Raw genomic sequence first — 20,719 nt, 5'->3', positions numbered from 1 at the left:
GCTGAAGCCAGAAACATGATAAAAAATATGGTTTGAAATGTTACTTAACGTGATCCAGTGTCCCTCATTTTAACTGACTCAGTCATATTTTAAAGTTGTTTAAAAGTCTGTCTTTTTTAATTAAATTGTTTTGACATAAACCCGTTTTCAGCCAAATATTGAATATTCATAAACCTCTGACCGAGAGCGATTCTCCACGTCGGCTGGTTCTAGCACAAGTCAAGTCCCGACCCGTCCATGAAGATCAGGACGTTGTTTTAGGTAAAAAATAAATAAATAAAAGGCATCGCATAACTATTTTTAGCTGCTGACTTTTGTTCATTCACATAGTTCCTGCGTTACTGTTTTTATATTAAAATAGTATTTTGTTTTTCTAAAACTCTGAGCTGTAAGCAGTTATTTTTATGCAGCCACATGAAGTCACATGGCCATGCATGGTCATGTGACTTCATGATTGTGTAAATGGTCAGTAGGCAGGATTTAAAGCCCCACGTTGCTAGTGCATAGTTCAACCATCCAACCGACCTTCCATCCATCCATTTTACCCGCTTCTTTCTTATTGGGTTGCGAGGCTCACTCATATCCAGCAGTTACTGTGCGAGAGGCGGGGGACACCTTGGACAGGTCGCATGTTCATCACAGGGACACAGAGACAACCACTCACACTTAGGGACCATTAAGAGTTACCAATCAGCCTAACATGCATGTTTTTGGTCTGTGGGAGGAAACCGGAATACCCGGAGAAAACACATGCATGCACAAAGAGAACATGCAAACTCCACCCAGAAAGGTCCCAGGCCGGGATTTGATACAGCGTTGAGGCAACAGCTCTAGCAACTGATCCATCGTGCCACCGTGCATAGACCGTTTCCAAAAATACATTTAAAGCAGGTCCTGCTAGCGTCACTTCCCAGAATAATCACTGTGAAAAATCACATGTTGCTGCTGATCTGTTTCATGTTGCTGCTGATCCGTTTCATGTTGCTGCTGATCTGTTTCATGTTGCTGTGTTCATTCATACTTATCTACTCACACAGACTAATGTTCGTGCTGCTGTTCGGCGTGTTGTTTTTATTATTTTTATGCTATTAGTGCTTAGTGTATATTTAGTTGATGTTCTTCGTTCATATCTTTAGATCTTATTACTGTTTTTCTTTTACATTTTATTGTTGAAGTAACTGGGACCCTGTGTATATAATCTCGTTCACACCACATGTACCGCGTGTGGTGCTAATGACAGTAAAGAATATCTGTATCCGTTTTTGCAACATTTACGTTCTAATTCACACATTTGTCCAAATTTTTGTGAAATACTTCCTGTATTTCCAGGTGTTCGTTAATTTAGTTTACCATATGGTTTATTTTGGTTTATTGACTGCCAAACAGATTTGCTCATGTGTTCATTCTGCATCCAAAAGCAAACATGGAAAAAGTTTCCAAAACTTTCTCCACATACAACTTTACACTAAAACTAGTTGTACAGTGGATCTTGGATCTTTGTGATCTTTCTTGACATGAAATTAAATGCACACCCCTAATGTATCAGTCTGTTGCTTGAAGAGATTCCTGTTTAAATTAGACAATAAAAAAATAAAAGTAAGCATAAAGCTTGTACGTTGAAGCTTAAGTCATGAACATTTTCCACCTCCAACCCTCAGTTGTCTGTGTAGCATTTTGACTGACCGGTGCATCAATCTTGATGAGAGCGATGTCCGATTTTTCATCCACGTCTTTGATTTTGGCATCGTAGGAGGCGCCGCTCTTCAGCTCCACTTTCACCCTGTGTTTATTCGCCACAACGTGGGCATTGGTCACAATCTGGCCATCCTCAGACACAACAAAACCAGAACCACTGGCCACAGCCACCTCACGCTTGGAGTAAGTCATCCTGTGGAAGAACAGGGGTAGACAGTAACAGGACAGATGAAGAGATTAGCTCTCTCTCTCTTTATTTCTTTAAAATTCTTTAAACAAATCTCCACTTTGAAGAAAACACACAAAGACACGATGTTGGAGTCTGTTACAGAGTTTAGTATAAGATATTAAATTTACAGAGAGAGAGATCGGGGTGTCATTGAGCTGATCATAGAGAGGCTAATTTCTCCAAAACAGATTTTTGGTGGAAGTTTTTACAAAGTTAAGGAGACCCAAAACTAAAATTCAAAAGTCAAAGGTAACAGTAAATAATTCAGCTCAGTACATAAAAAGTAAATACCTGGACACAATCTGGTACATACCAGATACCTGGTAGGAACTCAGTGTACACAATATAAGAAATACAGCCCAGTCCCCTGTACATCCAAGATACATACCAGGTAGATACTGGGATTGTACATGGTAAGTACTTTGTAATTGTCAAATACTTGTCAGATATTTATCAAGCAAGTGTGCACCGGAACATACCAGGTAAGTACCTATCTGGTACAAAAGCAACACAATAGCAGCAATAAGTCTCTTGCAATTCCTTTGTATTTATTTGGCAGCGATACAGTACGCATGTACCAAGTACTTACCTGATAGTACAAGGTTCTCATTTGATACACCCCAGGTACTTACTTGATGCATACCGGGTCCTTAATTTGTATTTACAAGGCAAGTACCCTGAACGGTTTTATGTATTGCTAACAAATAAAGACAAAGTATTCACAAGAGGTGTTAAGGGCCCAACATACTCCATCCGAAGTTCCGAAATTGGCTCTCGATGTCGCAGTAACGTCAAGAAAATTGTGTCATTTTGTTTGCAAAGCAGCTTCACTCGCCCCTTCTCGACACAAGGCCTTGGCCAAACTTTTTTCTCACAGGTGTATGCGCCAAGTATTGCGTGATTGGTCAGAAGTTTGTGGGCATGTTCGTCAATGCAGAAATGTGCTAGGATGCACCAATGGCTTAAAACTCCTGGATGGCGATCATGCAGACATTGTGTTTGGAGGAGGCTGTCTGATGAAAAGTGTGGCGCTCTCTTCATGATAGATTTGTGGCCAAACAGTGGATGCAGGGACAAAACCAGTGCGTTGATGTATACTGCAGTGGGAGGGGTTTCCCATGAGCTCTGTGCCATGCGTCTCATGGATTACAAAAGGTGTGTGAAAAAAAACGAACGTCCCGCAACCACCTGACCACGTGCCGACCTTTCAGTTTTGGATGGAGTATGTCGGGCCCTTTAGTGCTGCAACTTTCTTCTTGCTTTATAAAACTGTATTTTTATGAAATTTGGTGTAAACATTACACTGAACAAATAATAATTTAGTTTATTAGAATGCACAAAGTCAAATTTTCAGTTCAGTTTTTAAAAGAAATTGAGGAACTGCATTCTGCCAAATGACCCACCAATTCTGATTTTGGTCAAGTCACCACAAATTTGATTACTATACATCTTATAATGTTAAAAAATAAACTTTAATCGACTAAAATCCGAATCAAGCAATCAATCAATTTATTTATTACAAAATTTGGCTTAGAAAACAGCCATTGGTGTGTCACTGTAGTAAAACAACTGAATAGGAGAGTGTGGTGCTCTGTCAGCTGCTGCAGACTAGTTAAGCACACAAATGGCCACTAAATTTTAATGTACCGGTATTTTAGTCTGTAACCTAAACACAAACAGGAGTACACCTCATACGTACTTGCGGAAAAGTTCAATGTGAACCACAGACGGAGCGATTTTCTCCACCACGTCAGCGATGAAGTTGTATTTGTGCCTTGGACTGTCTGGATTGTCCTGAGCTGGAAGCACACACACACACACACACACACACACACACAGAGGTCAGCCTAATTAAACAAACAAAAGATGCGCTGAAACACTGAATGATGTAAGAGCTGTGTGAGAATAGCAAAGCGACAAATAAAACTGCCCTTTATCATAACACCGAACGGAAAAGAAAAAGACAGTCCATCTGCGGCTGAGACAGTCTCGGTCAGCTCTGACACACATGCTCATTTACAAAGTCGAGCTGTAAACATTATGAATGAATACGTTGAAAAGACCTTAACTTACCCCATGATTTAGGCCATTCACAGACTAACTTGTTACCAGAGAAACGGATCTTTCGTCAACTATCAACTCCAGTTTTAGGAAATTTCGACTGCTCTAAATGGTAATTAGGTCATACGCACACAAAAGCTCAAACCAGACTCAGACCTTTTCATCTTTTCATATGAAAAGCCCCGTTTTGCCACGTACTTCCCTCCCAAGGTCAATTTTCAGCATTACTTTATACGAGGAAAAGATTCAGGCACCCATGAGCTGAGACATCATTGCTGTTGAGAAATGAGGACACTTTCCATTTGAGGTGCAGTTAAGCCAACACAGGCATGGAATGAGAACCACCTCACCATAAGGAACACCACTAAATTACACAGTACGAAAACATTTGTCGACCCGCAGGGGGAAGCTTCATACGATCACTAGATGATCCTCTACTGTCAGATCCAAAATTTAATGACAATCTGCACAACGGTCGTTGGGACGTTCCCCCTAAACACACAAAGTCAAACCCTTACGAGGACAAGTCAAGTAATAAAATATGAAGTATGTGAGAAGAAAGTTTGGCTGCATTTCTTCCCATAGCTGTTGCGCAGCGATAGGAGCAAAATTTACAGCAGTCATTAAAGGAAGCTGCTCTTAAGTAAACGTCTCTTTTCAAACCTCCGTGTGTTTTTCTTTGAGAACTTTAAATCAAGTATTAATTATGATAAATGCCACGCAGCCCTCGTGCCATAGCATGAAGGGGAGGTAATGGAAACACTGGGTCATTTCCCCCCATGCTAACTTCAGATCTGGGTGGTTTGTGGTCGGCTTTGATAGGATCGTTGCTCGGAAGAGCAGAACTCCAGAACATGGGCTCTCATTCTTGGGTATGTAGGCTCCACTTCGACAATAGCCTGAAGAGTCTTTAGCATCCTTACAAGCAAACTATCTTTAATGTTCACTCCTAGCATAATCTCCAACAGCTGAAGATACAGAATTGACCTTTAATGACCTCAAGGTGTTGTCATGTAAGTAATCAGATGCCTGAAAATGTGCTTTGTTGCATTGTTGTCTCACAAGGTGAAAGAAAAGTCAATCTTGTAATAACACTGAAAAACTGCTAATTATTAGCTTCATACAGTAACTGGACAACTAATCTATGATTAAAGATGTAGCAGCCTGCACTGAATATACTTATGATGATGATATCAGTTGTAAATGACAGACAGATTCTGGTGGGAAAAGCTTCAAGCTAAAGATGTGGGGGATTGAAACCATTTCAGCTAACAATAGGCTGACAGTCCACAAAAACATTAAAGATTCTGTATAATCACATGGTTGTCACTTAAGAGGTTTTGCTTTTGTTTTATTTTGCTTTTTAAGTTTGATGGAAGTCTCAGGAAATCTTGTTCCCAAGCAAAAGAAGAACATCGTAACAGAAAGAAGCAGCCTCTCTCATATAACATGAGAAAACTCTGAGACGCCTTGTGCTTATTGATGTTTGGCATTTTATTGCATGATACCAGTGTGAAATCCCCTTCTTTTCTCTAAAGCGAATGAAGAAAACGTGTTAATTTTAACAATGTCAATCAGTAAAAATATATGCTTTAAACTAAATTGTGGAACAAAGTGCTGGGAAAAACTTCTATACAATTAAACTATTAATGAGATGAATACATTTACATTATATAAAACAACAACAACCTTTATTTATGGAGGTAGTATCACAGAGTCACAAGGTGTTCCAAGTTACAGGAGCAGAGTAAGAAAAGGCCTTATTGCTGAGTTCAGGCCGCAGTTATTCTGTGGACACAGAACAACTGTGTCAACTCTTGAAACTGTGCCTGCAGTCAACCTACTTCACATATGGGGAGCAATATTATAGGCAGAAACATGGGTGTGCTATGGGGTCTCCAGTTTCTCCTATTGTTGCCAACCTGTACATGGAGGAGGTAGAAAAGAGAGCCTTGACGTCCTTTTCAGGGACACCACCAAGTCATTGGTTCAGGTATGTTGACGACACCTGGGTTAAAATTAAATCTCAGGAAGTCCAACATTTTACTGACCACATCAACTCTGTGGATAAATACATCAAGTTCACATGAGAAGATGAAAAAAATGGCAGGTTGGCTTTCTTGGACTGTGAGGTCTCAGTCTCTGATAGAGGACATTTGCAAACTGAGGTGTACCGCAAACCCACCCACACAGACCAGTATTTGCAGTTTGACTCCCATCACCCTTTGGAGCACAAGTTAGGAGTCATCAGGACTCTGTATCACAGAGCAGACAGCGTCCCCACTAGCTCAGGAGCCAGGCAGAAGGAGAAATCCCACACAAGACAGGCTCTAGAGCAATGTGGATATCCTAACTGGGCCTTCCTGAAAGCAGAGAAGAAACCCAAACAGGACTCCAGTCAGCCAACAGGTGAAAAGGAGGAACCCAGACCAGTGGTCATTCCATATGTTGAGGGAGTATCAGAGAAACAGACGTTTATTTTCTAAACATAACGTCCCAGTGGCTTTTAAACCCCAAAATACATTACGGCAAAGACTGGTTCATCCCAAAGATCCAGTCCCCCGGCACAAACAGAGTAATGTTGTGTATGCTGTTCAGTGTCAGGAGGGCTGTGATCAGTCTTACATCGGGGAAACTAAACAGCCACTGGCCAAAAGGATGGCCCAGCACAGAAGATCAACATCATCAGGCCAGGACTCGGCGGTCTACACTCATCTCCAGGCCAGCGGTCACTCTTTCAGGGATGAAGATGTTCACATCCTGGACAGAGAGGAACGATGGTTTGAGAGAGGAGTAAAGGAGGCCATCTTTGTGAAAAGAAATTGTCCATCATTAAACAGGGGTGGAGGCCTACGTGTTCAACTGTCCCCCTCTTACAATGCTGTGATTGCTAGTATCACTCAGCCCTCTGTGAACAGTAAACAGCCATCAGTGTGCTAATGATCCATTGTTAGGCTGATGGTCCTTCTTGAGCATGTGATCAGTTGGTTTTGGTTGTCAGCAGCAAAACTGGTTGATCCACTCTGAGAAGGTGCTATTTAAGAGACTGAGCTGAAAACAGCACCTCAGACTGAGGAAGTCTCTCGGATGAGAGACGAAACGTTTCTACATTTTTTTTTGTTGTTGTTTTGCTTTGTTTTGTTTTTTTTGAATGTCCAGAGGACCAGATTTAACCGTTTTAGATTTTTCTACCTGGATTATTGAGCATGCATCAGGATATTTCTTTGCATTTGCTTCCTAAAAAGAGAGCCGAAGAGAAATTCCTATTTGTTTAAGTATAAAAATAAAATTAAAGAGAAAAATTCAAAGTGTTGAGTTTACTTGTTCAGTGATTAAACAATAAAACCACGAGTGTAAAAGTGTAAACAGGATCTTGTTCAAATGTCTTTAAGCTTTCTGTGCGTTCCAGAGAGGAATTAATAAAAAAGTATGAATCCCTGAAATGTTTCGCACGTTACATCACTACAGGCACAAATTTTTTGGAGAGGACATTGGATTAAGGATTGGAGTTCTAGATGTGTTGAAATTAAAACAAGACTTAACAAAAGAGCCCCTGTGCACATAACACTCGTGTTATTTCAGGGGTGCGCTGAATTTAGTTTCTTATGAAAACCATTCTCGGTCGACAGATGATGTCATTTTAATTCTGTAGAAATAGATGCAAGTGTTTGCCAGATAGAGAGATATAAAGATTAATGGATTGCTTTGGGTTACTGCAAATAAAGCCCCCCACCACCCCCATAAGGAAGACATATGGAGAAATTTGGTGACTCTTATTAAAAGAGCCAAACGAAAGTTAAGCATCCGTTCATAACAATCAGATGTCTCATAGGTTGGTTCTTGAAGATGGTTAATCCAATAAATGCCAGGAAACTGGTCAAACATTTCCAACTGATTTGCTTATAAAGGCTTTATAAATCTTCCTCACAGTCTCTAACACACACTCACAGGCCTCAATGCCCCCATATACCCCTTCAAACTGCATGTTACAGGGGTCCTGGTTCATTTTCTCAGCTTGTTTTCGAACTTTAGTTTTCCCATACTTATCACCCAGGGTTTTATTTGTGTCTGCAGATGGGGAAAAAAAACAGTATTTTCTCCATTAAAAACAAGCTGACAAAAAGTACTGTATATGTAAGCACAGTATGGTAAGCAAATGAGCAATTTAAATGTAATGATTTCCTGTGGATTACTTTTTTTTAGTGGAAACAGGGTTCAGCTACATGCAAAGCTCAATTTGAGACATGTTTTCTTTTAATAAAAACGAATATGCACCAATAATGTCCCAGTTTTAATATCCCACCACAGGCTTAAGGCTCATTCAGAGATCATTTGCTGTTTTGCCGTGAAAACACTTGCATGTCATCTTGTTCACGTCTTCCTTTAATTGGCTCAGTCTGCTCTGTGTAACCTCTTTATATTTAACGCTCAAATAATCAGAAAAGTTACACCATGTTTGTTAAACGCTCCACTTTCCCTTAATTTTTATGGAAAATAGCTTCAAGTTATTTTCGTAGTGAGTTTATGGGAGGGCTGGAGCTTATTCCAGCTGGCACCAGGTTAGACTACAACCTGTAGGCCTTGCCAAACTATGACCGAGCAAAAATAAACTTTTTATTTTCACATTCAAGGTTAATTTGAAATCACTATGTAAACTAATTAGCAAGGCCTCAGAGCGCAGGTGACAAATAAAAGGGCGTCAGCTGACGAGCAGGTGCAGAGCCTGCTCCGTCATGCCAACTAATGACAAATGTGAAGGAAAATTCATGAGGATTAAAAAAAAAAAAAAAACACGGCTGAGGTACTAAATCTGATGACTGGGAATGAACTACGACAGATGCTGCTGATGTGGTAAAAATAATGTTTTGAGAATACCAAAGTTCATGCTCAATAATCCAGGTATGAAATCCAACAATGTTCAGTCAGGTCATCTAGATTTTTTTTTTACTGAGACATTTTGTCCTTCATCCAAAGGACTTCTTCAATCTGAGGAGCCACCAAACAAAACTGGTTTCCCACAAACATCATACTCCTTTATAGTGGAAAAGTTGATGGGGGAGAGGGCAGGCCTCAGAGGCCATCTTAGCACCAGCAAACTTTTTATATTTTTTTTTATCCACTATGGAGTATGCCGTTTGTGAGGGAATCAGTTTTGTTTGGTGCCTCCTCAAATTGAAGAAGTCCTTTGGATGAAGGACAAAATGTCTCAGAAAAAAATAAAAATAAATAATAATAATAACCAACATTTTTCAGTCAGGTCATCTGGACAGTTTCTTTTTTTTGTGTGTGCTAAAACATTTCGCCTTCAATCCGGAAGGCTTCATCAGTCAAGGAAACACACAAAACACTTTGCTGTTTTCAACGATTTTGACACGACTGTCAACAAGGAAGAGGGCCAGCAATGGATGAGGGGGCATACCAACGAGACCATCTTAGCACCAATAAAACTGGTTTGTTCCACTTTGGAGTAAGCTGTTGGGGGAAGAATCAGTTTTGTGTTGTGCGTTTCCTTGACTGATGAAGCTTTCTGGATCAAAGGTGAAACATTTCAGCACAAAAAAAGAAACTGTCCAGATGACCTGACTGAAACATGTTGGATTGTATACCTGGATTATTGAACATGGACTTTGTTAATAATAATAAAAATTATGATAATAATAATAATAATAATCTAGATGACCTGACTGAAACATGTTGGATTGTATACCTGGATTATTGAGCATGGACTTTGTTAATAATAATAAAAATTATGATAATAATAATAATAATAATCTAGATGACCTGACTGAACTCAGCCACAGCCTGAGTGGTTAGAACAGTCGTCCTCCAGGGCAAGAGTTGAGGGTTTGAATCCACCTGCAGTCACATGCTGAAGTGTCCCTGGGTAAGACACTGAACCTCTCATAGCCTCTCATGTGTGTCCCATCAGTGTATGAACGTGATAAAGCTCTGATTAGTCTCTTTAGAATGATTTTGTTCAATTAGCTTAGTAGAGATCTAGTAGAGTGCTGTATGAATGGGTAAATGAGGACACAGATTGTAGTGTAAAGTGCTTTGAGTATCTTGAAATAAGATAGAAAGGCGCTATATAAGTACAGTCCATTTATCATTGATGAAGTCCTTTAGATGAAGGATGAAACATCTCAGCAAAAAAAAAAAAAAAAAAGCATGCAGATGACCTGACTGAACATTGTTGGTTTTGAGAATAGACTAATAAACTTCTTACCACCATTCTTACACACAGTAGGTTGTTTTTGTTTTTATGGATGCCCAAGTATAAAATATTACTATCAAAGCACATTTGACTCGAGAACACTTTGGTAAACAAAAAGGTTGTTTGGTCAATTCAGTGACAATGAGGTGTTCAAGTTTTGTGCCCAAACCATCATCCTACCACCACTGTGCTGCATAACTGTGTGACAGGTCAGTTCACGGGTGCCCAATCCTGGTGCTCAAGGGCCAGTATCCTTCATGTTTTAGATGATTTTCTGCTCAATGGCTGATTCACAGGCTTCAGCAGAACAGCAAGAGGAAACTGAACCATTGAACGCAGAATAGGATTGAACACCCCTGGATTAGTTGGTGTCTGATCAATATTTTCACAACTGTACTGTCATAAATTAAAATGTTATCTTGCTAACTGATATGTTTCGAGTTTGAAATTGGCTTGTTTTAAATTCTAAGCTTTTCAGGGTGGGACCTGGTGGAGGCAAGTTTCTTGGGACGTCCAGTTCTGGGAAAACCAACATCTGCCTTGAATGTTTCTACTTTTAAAAATCTTTTCATTGTAGAACGATCGCAGGTAACAGTTGCCTCTATCTAATGGCTGTTGATGTTAGTTCTCCTTGGCATTTTGTTTTAATGCACCATGAAGCTCCAGACCAACAAACTGCAAAAACATGCGCCTTTATAAAGACGCTGCAAGTTACTGATGATCAGATGGAACATCTAAACCAGTCGTCCGACAGCTTCTGCTTCATTTCTATGAAAGCAGTCGGGGTGAACTTTGTTTGTTTGTGTCAAATAAGTAACACCGCAGTGCACCGCGTCAAGCCGTGTTCACAACTTTAAACCCTTAGAATAAAATGGGGGGTGCATTTTTTTTTTATAGCCTGACATTAAACAAGCGCAAAAGAACATTGAAGAAGAAGAACAGGAAAGGACGCAGATGAAGAAAACAGAAACAGCGGCAGAGATCGAATGATAGATTGACAGAAAGAAGTGAGACACACAAGAAAAGAAAAAAACCGATGCTTTAATAATATCTGCGGCTGAGACGAGTTTAAGAAGAATGTGCGGATTCAGCAGATCCCAGCAGTCAGGAGTCATTGAGTTCTGCAACATCAGCCGGTAAACACGTGAGTGACACAGACAGACAACAGCTTTAAACTGTTTCAGGAATATCAGCTGGCTCAAAAGACAGAAGTACAGAATGAATCACCAACACTCGCATCCATGTTTGGCATCGTGCTCAATATTCCTGGACAGCCTCAACATGCAGATATGAAATTAAATCAGAGCCACTGATGAAGTCTAGTCGACTCATTTATGTGCAGCACATAAACAACTCCATCATTCCTTTGTCTTCTGCTGTTGATGAAAGCTTTAGACTACTCCAAAATGTTGCTCATTTTAACTAATGAGTCGAAAAATGTCACACTAATGATGTGACCCACTTTCCTTTGCCAAAACTAACTGTTTAATCACCGTCTTTACGGTCCGGACATAAAATTAACTACTAAAACTGGACTTGCATATCTCAGACTCAACCCCCTTTGAGAGCACTGAACTGTTCCTCCAGCCATGGCCTCATATTAAGAAAACTTGTGCAAGTCTATGTCCTGGTGCATGCTCAGCAATCCAGGTAAATAACAAAAATGGTTAAATCATGTCATCTGGACCTGTTTCTTTAAGTGAATAAATGTTTCGTTCCCCATCCAGAGGACTTTGTCAGTCTGCAGCCTGACTTTTTTCACTTAAACAGGTCCATGACATTATTCAACCATTTTTGCTGTTATCTACCTGGATGATTGAGCTTGAATTACTTTTTTTCTGAACCACTGTGGCCTTGGTTGTCCACAGGCTGTTTCTGTGAGTAGCAAGTTGGCCACCTGGGCTAAAACACTTGATTGATGTTAATGATAATTGATGGTTTTGGATGGGCGTGCTCCGTTTGCACATGTTAAAAAGCCTGCTTCTGAGATTCCAGCAGTAGGTTAATTGGCTTAAAACACAACAGTGAAGGCTATGGGACAGATCTGGTTGACAGGCCGCAGACTGATGAAGTCCTCTGGATGGGGGCCAAAACGTTTCTTCCCTTAAAGAAACAGACCCCGATGACATGATTTGCATAATCATTTTTGTTGTCATCTACCTGGATGATTGAGCTTACAAAACTTTCTTTAATCCAGGTAAATCTAATAAATTTGAGTCAAGTCCTCTGGATGGGTTCTTCTTGTTGAAACGTTTCATCTTTTATCCAAAAGACTTCTTCAGTCTGAGGAGCTGCAACAAACTCTGTCATTTAAGCAGCCCCTTCTCATAGTTATCAACCAGTTTGCTGGTGACAGCCAAAACTACCAGTAGCTGTTCATGTGCAAACAGAGCCTAACCGATCTTTAGTGCCCTGATGGTCGCTTGATATTCACAGAGGGCTGAGTGATACTCGCAACCAGTTTGCCGTCACCAGTAAACTGGTTGATCCACTATGAGAAGGTGCTGCAGCTCCTCAGACTGAAGAAGTCTTTTGGATAAAAGAAAAAATAAAACGTTTCATCTACTGGAGTACTGAGCATGAATCAGGACATGGACTTGCACATGTTTTCTTAATGTGGGGCCATGACTGAGGGAGCAGTTTGGTGACATCCAAGGGGGTTGAGTTTATCTTACGGTCAAGTTCTGCAGGTTTTTTTTTTTTATGTACTGCCTTGATCACAACTCATTAAGTTAAAAAAATAAAAATACTGCAATAGACTCCATTATTCTGAAACTGGATTTATTTATTTATTTTTTTACCATAAGCTGAAAAATGGCTCATTTTATTGCAGAAAACAACATTTTCACTGGGTGCGCTGACAAATCAGTCGCACTACCACAATCGGTTTCAGCTGCCTGAGAATGACTTGCAGCAACCATTTCAGTCGCTGCCATTGCTGACAACAAATGTGGCAATTCAGTCGACCCACACGGTTCTCAATGCACAAGTGAACCTTTCCCCAAAATATACAGGCTGCTAATTTAGGGTTTTCCTTGGTGTCTCTTGCCCGTTTTAAGCCGTCTTCGACAGAGGAGGAATTGTGGCTTTGAGTCGGTGCCAGGAATTCCTTCATGTGACGGTTCTGTGATTTATGAGTGACAAAAGAAACAGACAGAAAGGGGAGGCACATGGAGGAGGGAGAGGAAGCAGTTGGGTAGGTTGTTACGAGGAAAATACAACAAGTTTCACAGCACTGAGGGAAGTTTTAGGCCTTTGAGGCAACAGGTGTTGAAGCTTTCAGGGTGCAGGTACCCACCCCCAAAAAGCTAGAGACATCATAACCTGCAGACTGATGCATCCCAACAGCTGTAGCCTTACGTGTGCAAACGCTTGAACATTTCTCAATTCTGAGTTTCACATTAAATTTCAAGCAATAGACACATACCACACTGATGATGATGAATGACACCCACCACCCCCACCCCCGGAAACTGTACAGAGTGTTTTCCCAGTTGAGCAGCTCAAAAAGAGCAAACACTTTTCTAATAGTTTCTCTGATTAGGATGAAATATGTATGTAATGACACTCTTTTTATGTTTCATAATCACGCACGAATTCTTACTTATCCGTAGGCCTGTCGCAATAAACAATAAATCAATTCATCACATGATAAATGAAAATTATCGACTTCCTTTGCATTTATCGGCTTGATCGCTTCTTCTAGTCTCTCTCTTTCTACTGAAGACACTGGATGACAAAAGGCTCAACTCCGGTGCTCTTCTCTGACCCCTCCCTTTCTCTTTAAAACCCGTTTTAACCGTCCAAAATTGCGTTTTTGGATCGTTAAAAAGCAGCTAAGCTGAGAAGCGAAGCTACGAGCTAAGCTAACAGGTCGACCTTGCGAAAAAAAACTCTGTCTTGTCAAAGCTCCAAAATTCACGGTTGAAACCGGTGCATTTGTGTAAAAAGTTGTTTATCTCTGCAAAAAGAAGCTGAGAACTTGTTTACGGATTTTTTTTATTAAAAGCTTTGTGTGAAAAACGCTATGCCAAAGAGCTCAAACCACAACGAACGTCCGCCATTTTGAGAACAAAACAAAAAGTTATCCCATGTCACATCAAGGGGCCTCCCTCCCATTTTTCTTAAGGATACACACTGCTCGCTCCCTCACTATCCATCCTTCGGTTCAAACAGTCTTATACTTGCATCTGGTGGTAAAAAAGGTACTACATGCAAAAATTAAACAACATTTCTTCTTAAAATTGACAATAATGACTATCCATCCATCCATCCATTTTCTTTACCCGTTTGTTCCATTTTGGGTCACGGGGGTCGCTGGTGCCCATGTCCAGCAATCACTGTGCGAGGGGCGGGGTACACCCTGGACGGGTCGCAAGTCCATCACAGGGCAACATAGAGACAAACGAGACAAACAACCATTCACTCTCTCACTCACACCTAGGGACAATTTAGAGTTACCAATCAGCCTAACATGCATGTTTTTGGTCTGTGGGAGGAAACTGGAGTACCCAGAGAAAACCCACGCATGCACGGAGAGAACATGCAAACTCCACCCAGAAGGCCCCTGGACCGGGGTTTGAACCAGGGACCTGTTCGCTGAGAGGCAGCAGCTCTACCAGTTGCACCACCGTGCTGCCCTACAATAATGACTAATTATTGTCAAATTTCAAACAATATTATCGTTTATCGCAATTATTGCTGAGACAATTAATCGCCCTGCAGAATTTGTTATCGTGACAGGCCTAATTATCAGGTTTTTAAAAATACTTTCCTGTTGGATTAATTCACACAGACCTGGCAGGGATAATCAAGCAGCCATGTGGATGTCAGACGTACGCGTAAGCGGTAATCCCAAAGGTCACGTCAAGTGTTTTCACCGGACGGCGGCATTCATGACTTCATACAGACAAAAGTACAAACCGTCCTCTGATGGTCTGAGGCTACTTCTAATGCAGGAACAAGACGGAAACCCACTTGAATGGTGGCTCTTGTTGTTCAAGACACATGGCGATTGTGTGCCACTCTGAGCTGCAACATCTGTGTAAACCTAAGACCACAAACATCCAGGGGAAACTGAAGGGTCAGACTTCAAGCAAGGGACAGTGAAGGCAGCATATTTGAATAAAAAAGTATGGGAAGAAAATGGGTTGACTGACTTCTTAGATTACTTAAAGTTTATTTTTGCAAGAAGAACAAACGTTTGAGTTTCAAACACTGGCTGTTTGCAGAAGTTTTGAAGAACACAATACGCATCTACAACCTCAAGTTTAAATTAAGTTGGGACGTTGTGTAAAAGGTCAGTAAGAGGACTGGGTATTAAAATAACATTTTAGAGGGGATGAAACTCTCAGAAGTAAAGATGGGCAGAGAACTTCACCAGTTTGCAAATAAACTGATAAACTTCATCTAAAAATGATGAAACAATTTGACTTTGAACATGTCATCATGTTTGTTCATAATGTCCTGATGCATGCTCAATAATCCAGGTGAATGTAACAAGGTTGAGTCAGATCTTCTGGGTGGGTTCTTCTTGAACCAGTCCAGTGGACTGTATCTTGTTAGATACAGTTTATAATATTGTCAAAAGATTTCAAGAATCTGGAGAATTCTTTGAGCTCAAAGGACAAGACTGAAAGTCAGTATCGGATGCTCGTGATCCTCAGGCGGCTCTACATAAAAACGGATTCTGTTATGGCATGACTGCGTGGGTCCAGGGACACTTCCACAAATCATTTCCTGTACACACAGTTCATCAGAAACATGGATGCTGGGTAAAGCTCTATCATGCACAGAAGAAGCCATATGTGAACTCCATCCAGAAACTGCACCATCTTCTCTGGACCAGAAGCAAAGTGGAAAACTGTTCTGTGGTCGGTTGAATCAAAACTTTATCTTTTATTTATTTATTTTTTTAAACGATAAACACCATGTTCTTCATACTAAAGAGGAGGAGGACCATCCAGTCTGTTATTGGCAAACATGTCAAAAGTTTGCCTCCCTGATGGTATGGGGGTACATGCGTGTCTATGACATGGGCATCTGATTGCACTGATAAAAATAAATAAATGTTAAGAGAATGCTTCAGGTAAACATGACCCCACTTGAACTTTTTTGCAATGTGTTGCTGCCATAAAATCCAAACACCCCCCCCCCCTTTTTTTTTTCAAAACATGATACAATTTCAGAGTTTCAGTTGATGTATGTACATGCTCCTTTGAGAATAAAAGTTAATGAGGTTTGCAGAGGCCACCCAACCTTCCCAGCCTCACCTTTCCCGCAGGCTCCCCTCTGGATGAACAGGACAGGTGGTTGCTGCAGCTTCTGCGCGCGCCGGCTGACCCTCTTCAGCTCGCAGAGGCTCCGGTAGGAGACCCCGTCGCTCCCGCACACCGGCTCGGCGGACTTGCACACGCAGATCCCGCTCTTGCCTCTCCTCCTCACCGTGACAGAGTGCGCCACCCCGCCGGACACCGAGCACTCCAGCCCCTCTCCGCACACCGGGTCGCCCAGCTTCCCGTTCCCGCCGCAGGCCTCCCCCTCGCTGGACGCGCACACCTGGCAGCAGTGGCAGGCGTCGAGGGTTTGTCCCGCCGCGCAGTCCGCCGGTACCCGGGGGCACATGGATTTGTCGCAGACAGCGGGACATCCGACCACAAACCGGCCGGAGAGCTGCGCGTCAGCCCGCGACGACGCAAACATTACGCACAAGAAGAAAAAGCACCAAAACATGACTCAAATTGTAAAATTAAAAAGCAAAGTTTAAAAAAACAAACGAAAACAAAATGTTAAAAGAGAAAAGTTAAATCCAGCTCGCGGTGCAGCAAGAGGAGACGACTCGGAGCAGAAAGGGGGGAGTCATCCCAGCTGTGGAGGCATTTAACTGAATCACTGCGCATCCAATCTGCGCAGCTCTGCGCCGGCCGGGCACCAAACCGGGCGAGTGGTGCGTTCACGTGACGCACTCCGAGGACGAGCCGAGTTATTGATGATCCTACTGAGGAGGGGGGATAAAATAACAAGGGAATAACTCAAAGTAAGGAGTGGGGTATAAAGATACGGCTTCTTTTATTTGTTTAGGAGTCGCACGTGACGCAGCAGGCCCGTGAATAAAACTCCTCTTTGCAGCAGAAAGCAAATATCTGCCTGTGAAATCACTTTAGGCAAGCATTGTTTGTAAAGATTATGAAACATATAAACAAATAAATAAAAACGAGTTTTATGAACTCCACTCTGCAGGATTATTTCCTATAATCCTAATGGTTTATTGTTTATGTTGCTTTTACCCCTGAATCACTCACAAGCCTTAGGGCTACGTGGAGAAAAATTAGTAGGGAATTTATTAGAGTTCAGGTATTTTTGCCTCTTTTTTTCCCTAATCGTAGGAATTCAAGAAAACATTTATCTTTAAAATAAAACGTGTTGTTACACGCACATGTCCCATTAACTTCTGGTTCCCTCCTTGAGTTAATGTAAATTATCAGTAAATGTGTGCCAAATCCTTGCTTGATTTATTTAAAAATATATTTAAAAAAATAGTCTAAGCCACTGATTCATTTAATTTTTGGCTGAAACGATGCCCATTCCTATAGAAACAGAACAACGGGCCTCTGTTGGATTTAAATGTGTGGGGAGTCCAATAAGCTGTAAATCAGCATCATAAAACGCCTCAGAACAAAGTGATTGATTGTGGGTGCAGGGTCGGTTGAAAAGCCCCTAATTGAAGTCAAGGGCCTCTGAAATGCTGCAGGGGGGGGGGGGAAATGAGGGAGGATACACCCTGTGGTGCACCAGAACTCAGGATAAACAGAAGATTTTGTATCTGGAAGGTAATAAGAAAGGAGCGTGAATGAACAGAGGGCAGCACCGGAAGTGGGGAGTGTTTTCACAATGTCTACCGCTCTGAATTCTTCCGGGTTTTTTTTTTCTGAAATGAGAGGGCATTTGTTTGTGGAAAAGAATGAGCCCTGTAATTCTCATGCATTAAAACACATTGTTGGGCTGATGTAAAAATGAGTGAAAGGGACAGATTGTACATAGGCGAGAAACGCTGGGAAAATGTGCAGATGAAAACAACCTCATCTATAAGGAACACCCATTCTCCAACCGAGGCCAGTGAACTCAGCCAAGGATGGACTCAGCTGAGGGCTGTGTGATCCCTCGTCACCCGTCTGACATGACGTCTCAGCCAGGAACCAAGACCATAAAGGAACAAAAATGGACTTTAGTGCAATGTCCAAAATCCCACACAAGTCTTAAGCCTTTATTAAGCCGAATAAATGCACCCAAGCTGCTTTACAATCCAAAGTGAACCATTTTCCTTCTCCTTATGTTAACTTTAACTCTTTAGGATAAGTTCTGACTGATTAGTGTTCAGATTTGTATCCATCTGCATGTCCAGCTTCACTTTAAAAGCCGAACATGTATGAAACATCACAGAGGCGATAAAACCCTGTCTCCTTCATGTATGACTAAATCAGGGGTCTGCACGCTTTTTGATCAGAAGAGCCATTTCTGCCACTTTACAATGTGTCTGGAGCCGCAAAGCTGCTCATCAACTGGTGGCTCATGGGCCACTAATAGGTCGTTGGAGGAAGGTGTTTCTTGCCTGTTGGGGTGACATTATAAAACTAAAAACATATAATGAATTTTTACATTTATTGATCATTTGTACTTTTTAGCGCAAAAGACCAAAAGTAGGAAAAAAAATTACACCGAGTCTCTGCAGGTTTATGAGTCTTTTTATAGGATTTAAAATTAAGTATACCAGAAGTAATAAAACCAATTTAACATGTACAGAAACATTGGACATTTTGCTGGACAAGTTATTGATTTTTATTTATTTATTTTTGAAAGAAAGATCACTGTAAGCCTGGAGGTTGGATAAATGAAGTAGCTAAATGTAATCAACGTTTCTCTCCTTGTATTAGTAGTATCCTTTACAAATTTACTGAAAACTGACAGAAAACTGTAGTTTCAACTGTAAAAATAGCATTTTCGGTTGTGGGTATAATTATTATTTTCCTTCTTCTTTCGGCTGCTCCCTTCGTCAGGGGTCGCCACAGTGAACTTAGTCGTACGAAGACTTGGCAATTATTTTTTTGACACCGGATGCTCTTCCTGATGCAACCACTGAGCTACCACAGCCCTCTGTGTGGAGCAGAGAGCTGCTATCTGGGGCAACTGGGGGAGTGGATGGTGGGGGCCTTGCTCAAGGGCACAGAGTGGAGGGTGGAGGCAGGTGTGGGTGCTTCACCTTTCCCACCCACATTTTGATGTTTTCAGTACCAGGAGTTGAACCAGCGATCTTCCCATGACAGGCCCACCTCTCTAACCTCTGCGCCACCACTTCCTCGGTTGTGGGTACAAAAATAATCAGTAAAATTAAATATCATGTTAAGTTTTGGTCAAAGCTTCAAAGGGCCAGACGAGAGACTAAAGAGCCGCATGTGGCCCCAGAGCCACATGTTGCAGACCCTTGCACTAAATGATCAGTTTGAAACGAAGTGCATGTGCACATCCGGCGAATCCCTGCACGTATTTAAAAATTAATTTGTCCCTACACCAGTCAGTTAAATAAAGTTGTCATAGTCTTTTGTCATGGTGCTGATGCTCTGGCCTGATTTGCCGTTTCGTTTACTTGCTGGAATGTGCAATATGTGGTTTTATTGAATTGTTTTTATTGAGCAATAGGTGTTTTATTATTTTACTGTGGTGTTCACATGGTTTTATTGTTTGTAGTATATTTAATTGTGGAAGAAGCTTTGTTTAGCGCACAATGTTCAAAACAATTTTCCCCTTGGGGACAATAAAGTATACATTATCATCCATCTACATCCGTTATTGTGATGGTCTTATTTTCAATCACACTTTGCTAAATAGATATTCATTACTGTTGTGGTTGTATATTAAAATTATATTCTCAAAACCTACAATTTACTTCCAGTATCATGCAGCAATAATCTTTTTAGTCAATTTTTTCCATTTTGACAAATTTATAAGTGAAGAACTGAGTATTTTACTTGCTGGATGTAAACATTTATCATTTAAGCCGTTTTAAGCCTTTGAAATGAATAATTGAATTTGAGTCATGATTGATTTTGTAATTGCTATAAACAAAGTCTCCTGTTTAATTGAACTGTTGTGTCTAAAATTTGGTCTCAAGCTGCATCTTAGGTGATTTTACTGACAAAATGTTTGCCGTGATGCACAACTGTGGTGTAGCTTTGATGCACTTTCTGGTGATTTTCACAAATTGTTTTTAAGAAATAAACACCCAACAAGTGGCCAACGGAGCCATGTGGACGAGTGAGTGAAGGTTTTTCACTCTCCACAAGAGGGCAGAGGACGATGTGAGCAGTTACTGCTGAGAGAGAAAAGTGTGAAAGCTACTCTGAATTATTTTCTTTGGAAATCTCTCATGCTCCGCATAAACTTAAAAAACAACCACAACCTGAGCACATTTTCAGTGTTTATTTCATTCAAGTCATCCACTTAATAAATAGAAACAATTCATATCA

At 41.0% G+C, this 20,719-nt stretch overlaps 1 protein-coding gene across 1 annotated transcript; it reads right to left on the bottom strand.

Annotated features, from left to right (window-relative positions):
* Window positions 1–1,542: 1,542 nt before the first annotated feature.
* On the bottom strand, window positions 1,543–16,931 carry LOC119430071 (serine protease HTRA1A-like). Its single transcript, XM_037697510.1, has 4 exons — window positions 16,472–16,931; window positions 3,624–3,723; window positions 1,684–1,888; window positions 1,543–1,566 (listed from the first exon to the last, which is right to left on the bottom strand). The coding sequence occupies exons 1-4, from the start codon at window positions 16,929–16,931 to the stop codon at window positions 1,543–1,545; spliced, it is 789 nt and encodes a 262-aa protein (XP_037553438.1).
* Window positions 16,932–20,719: the final 3,788 nt, after the last annotated feature.

The sequence above is a fragment of the Nematolebias whitei genome, chromosome 1, assembly GCF_014905685.2.
Source record: "Nematolebias whitei isolate Nwh7 chromosome 1, NemWhi1, whole genome shotgun sequence".
NCBI classification, from domain to species: domain Eukaryota; kingdom Metazoa; phylum Chordata; class Actinopteri; order Cyprinodontiformes; family Rivulidae; genus Nematolebias; species Nematolebias whitei.
The sequence above is the reverse complement of the archived record's forward strand: the minus strand, read 5'-3'. Positions and strand labels throughout refer to the sequence as shown.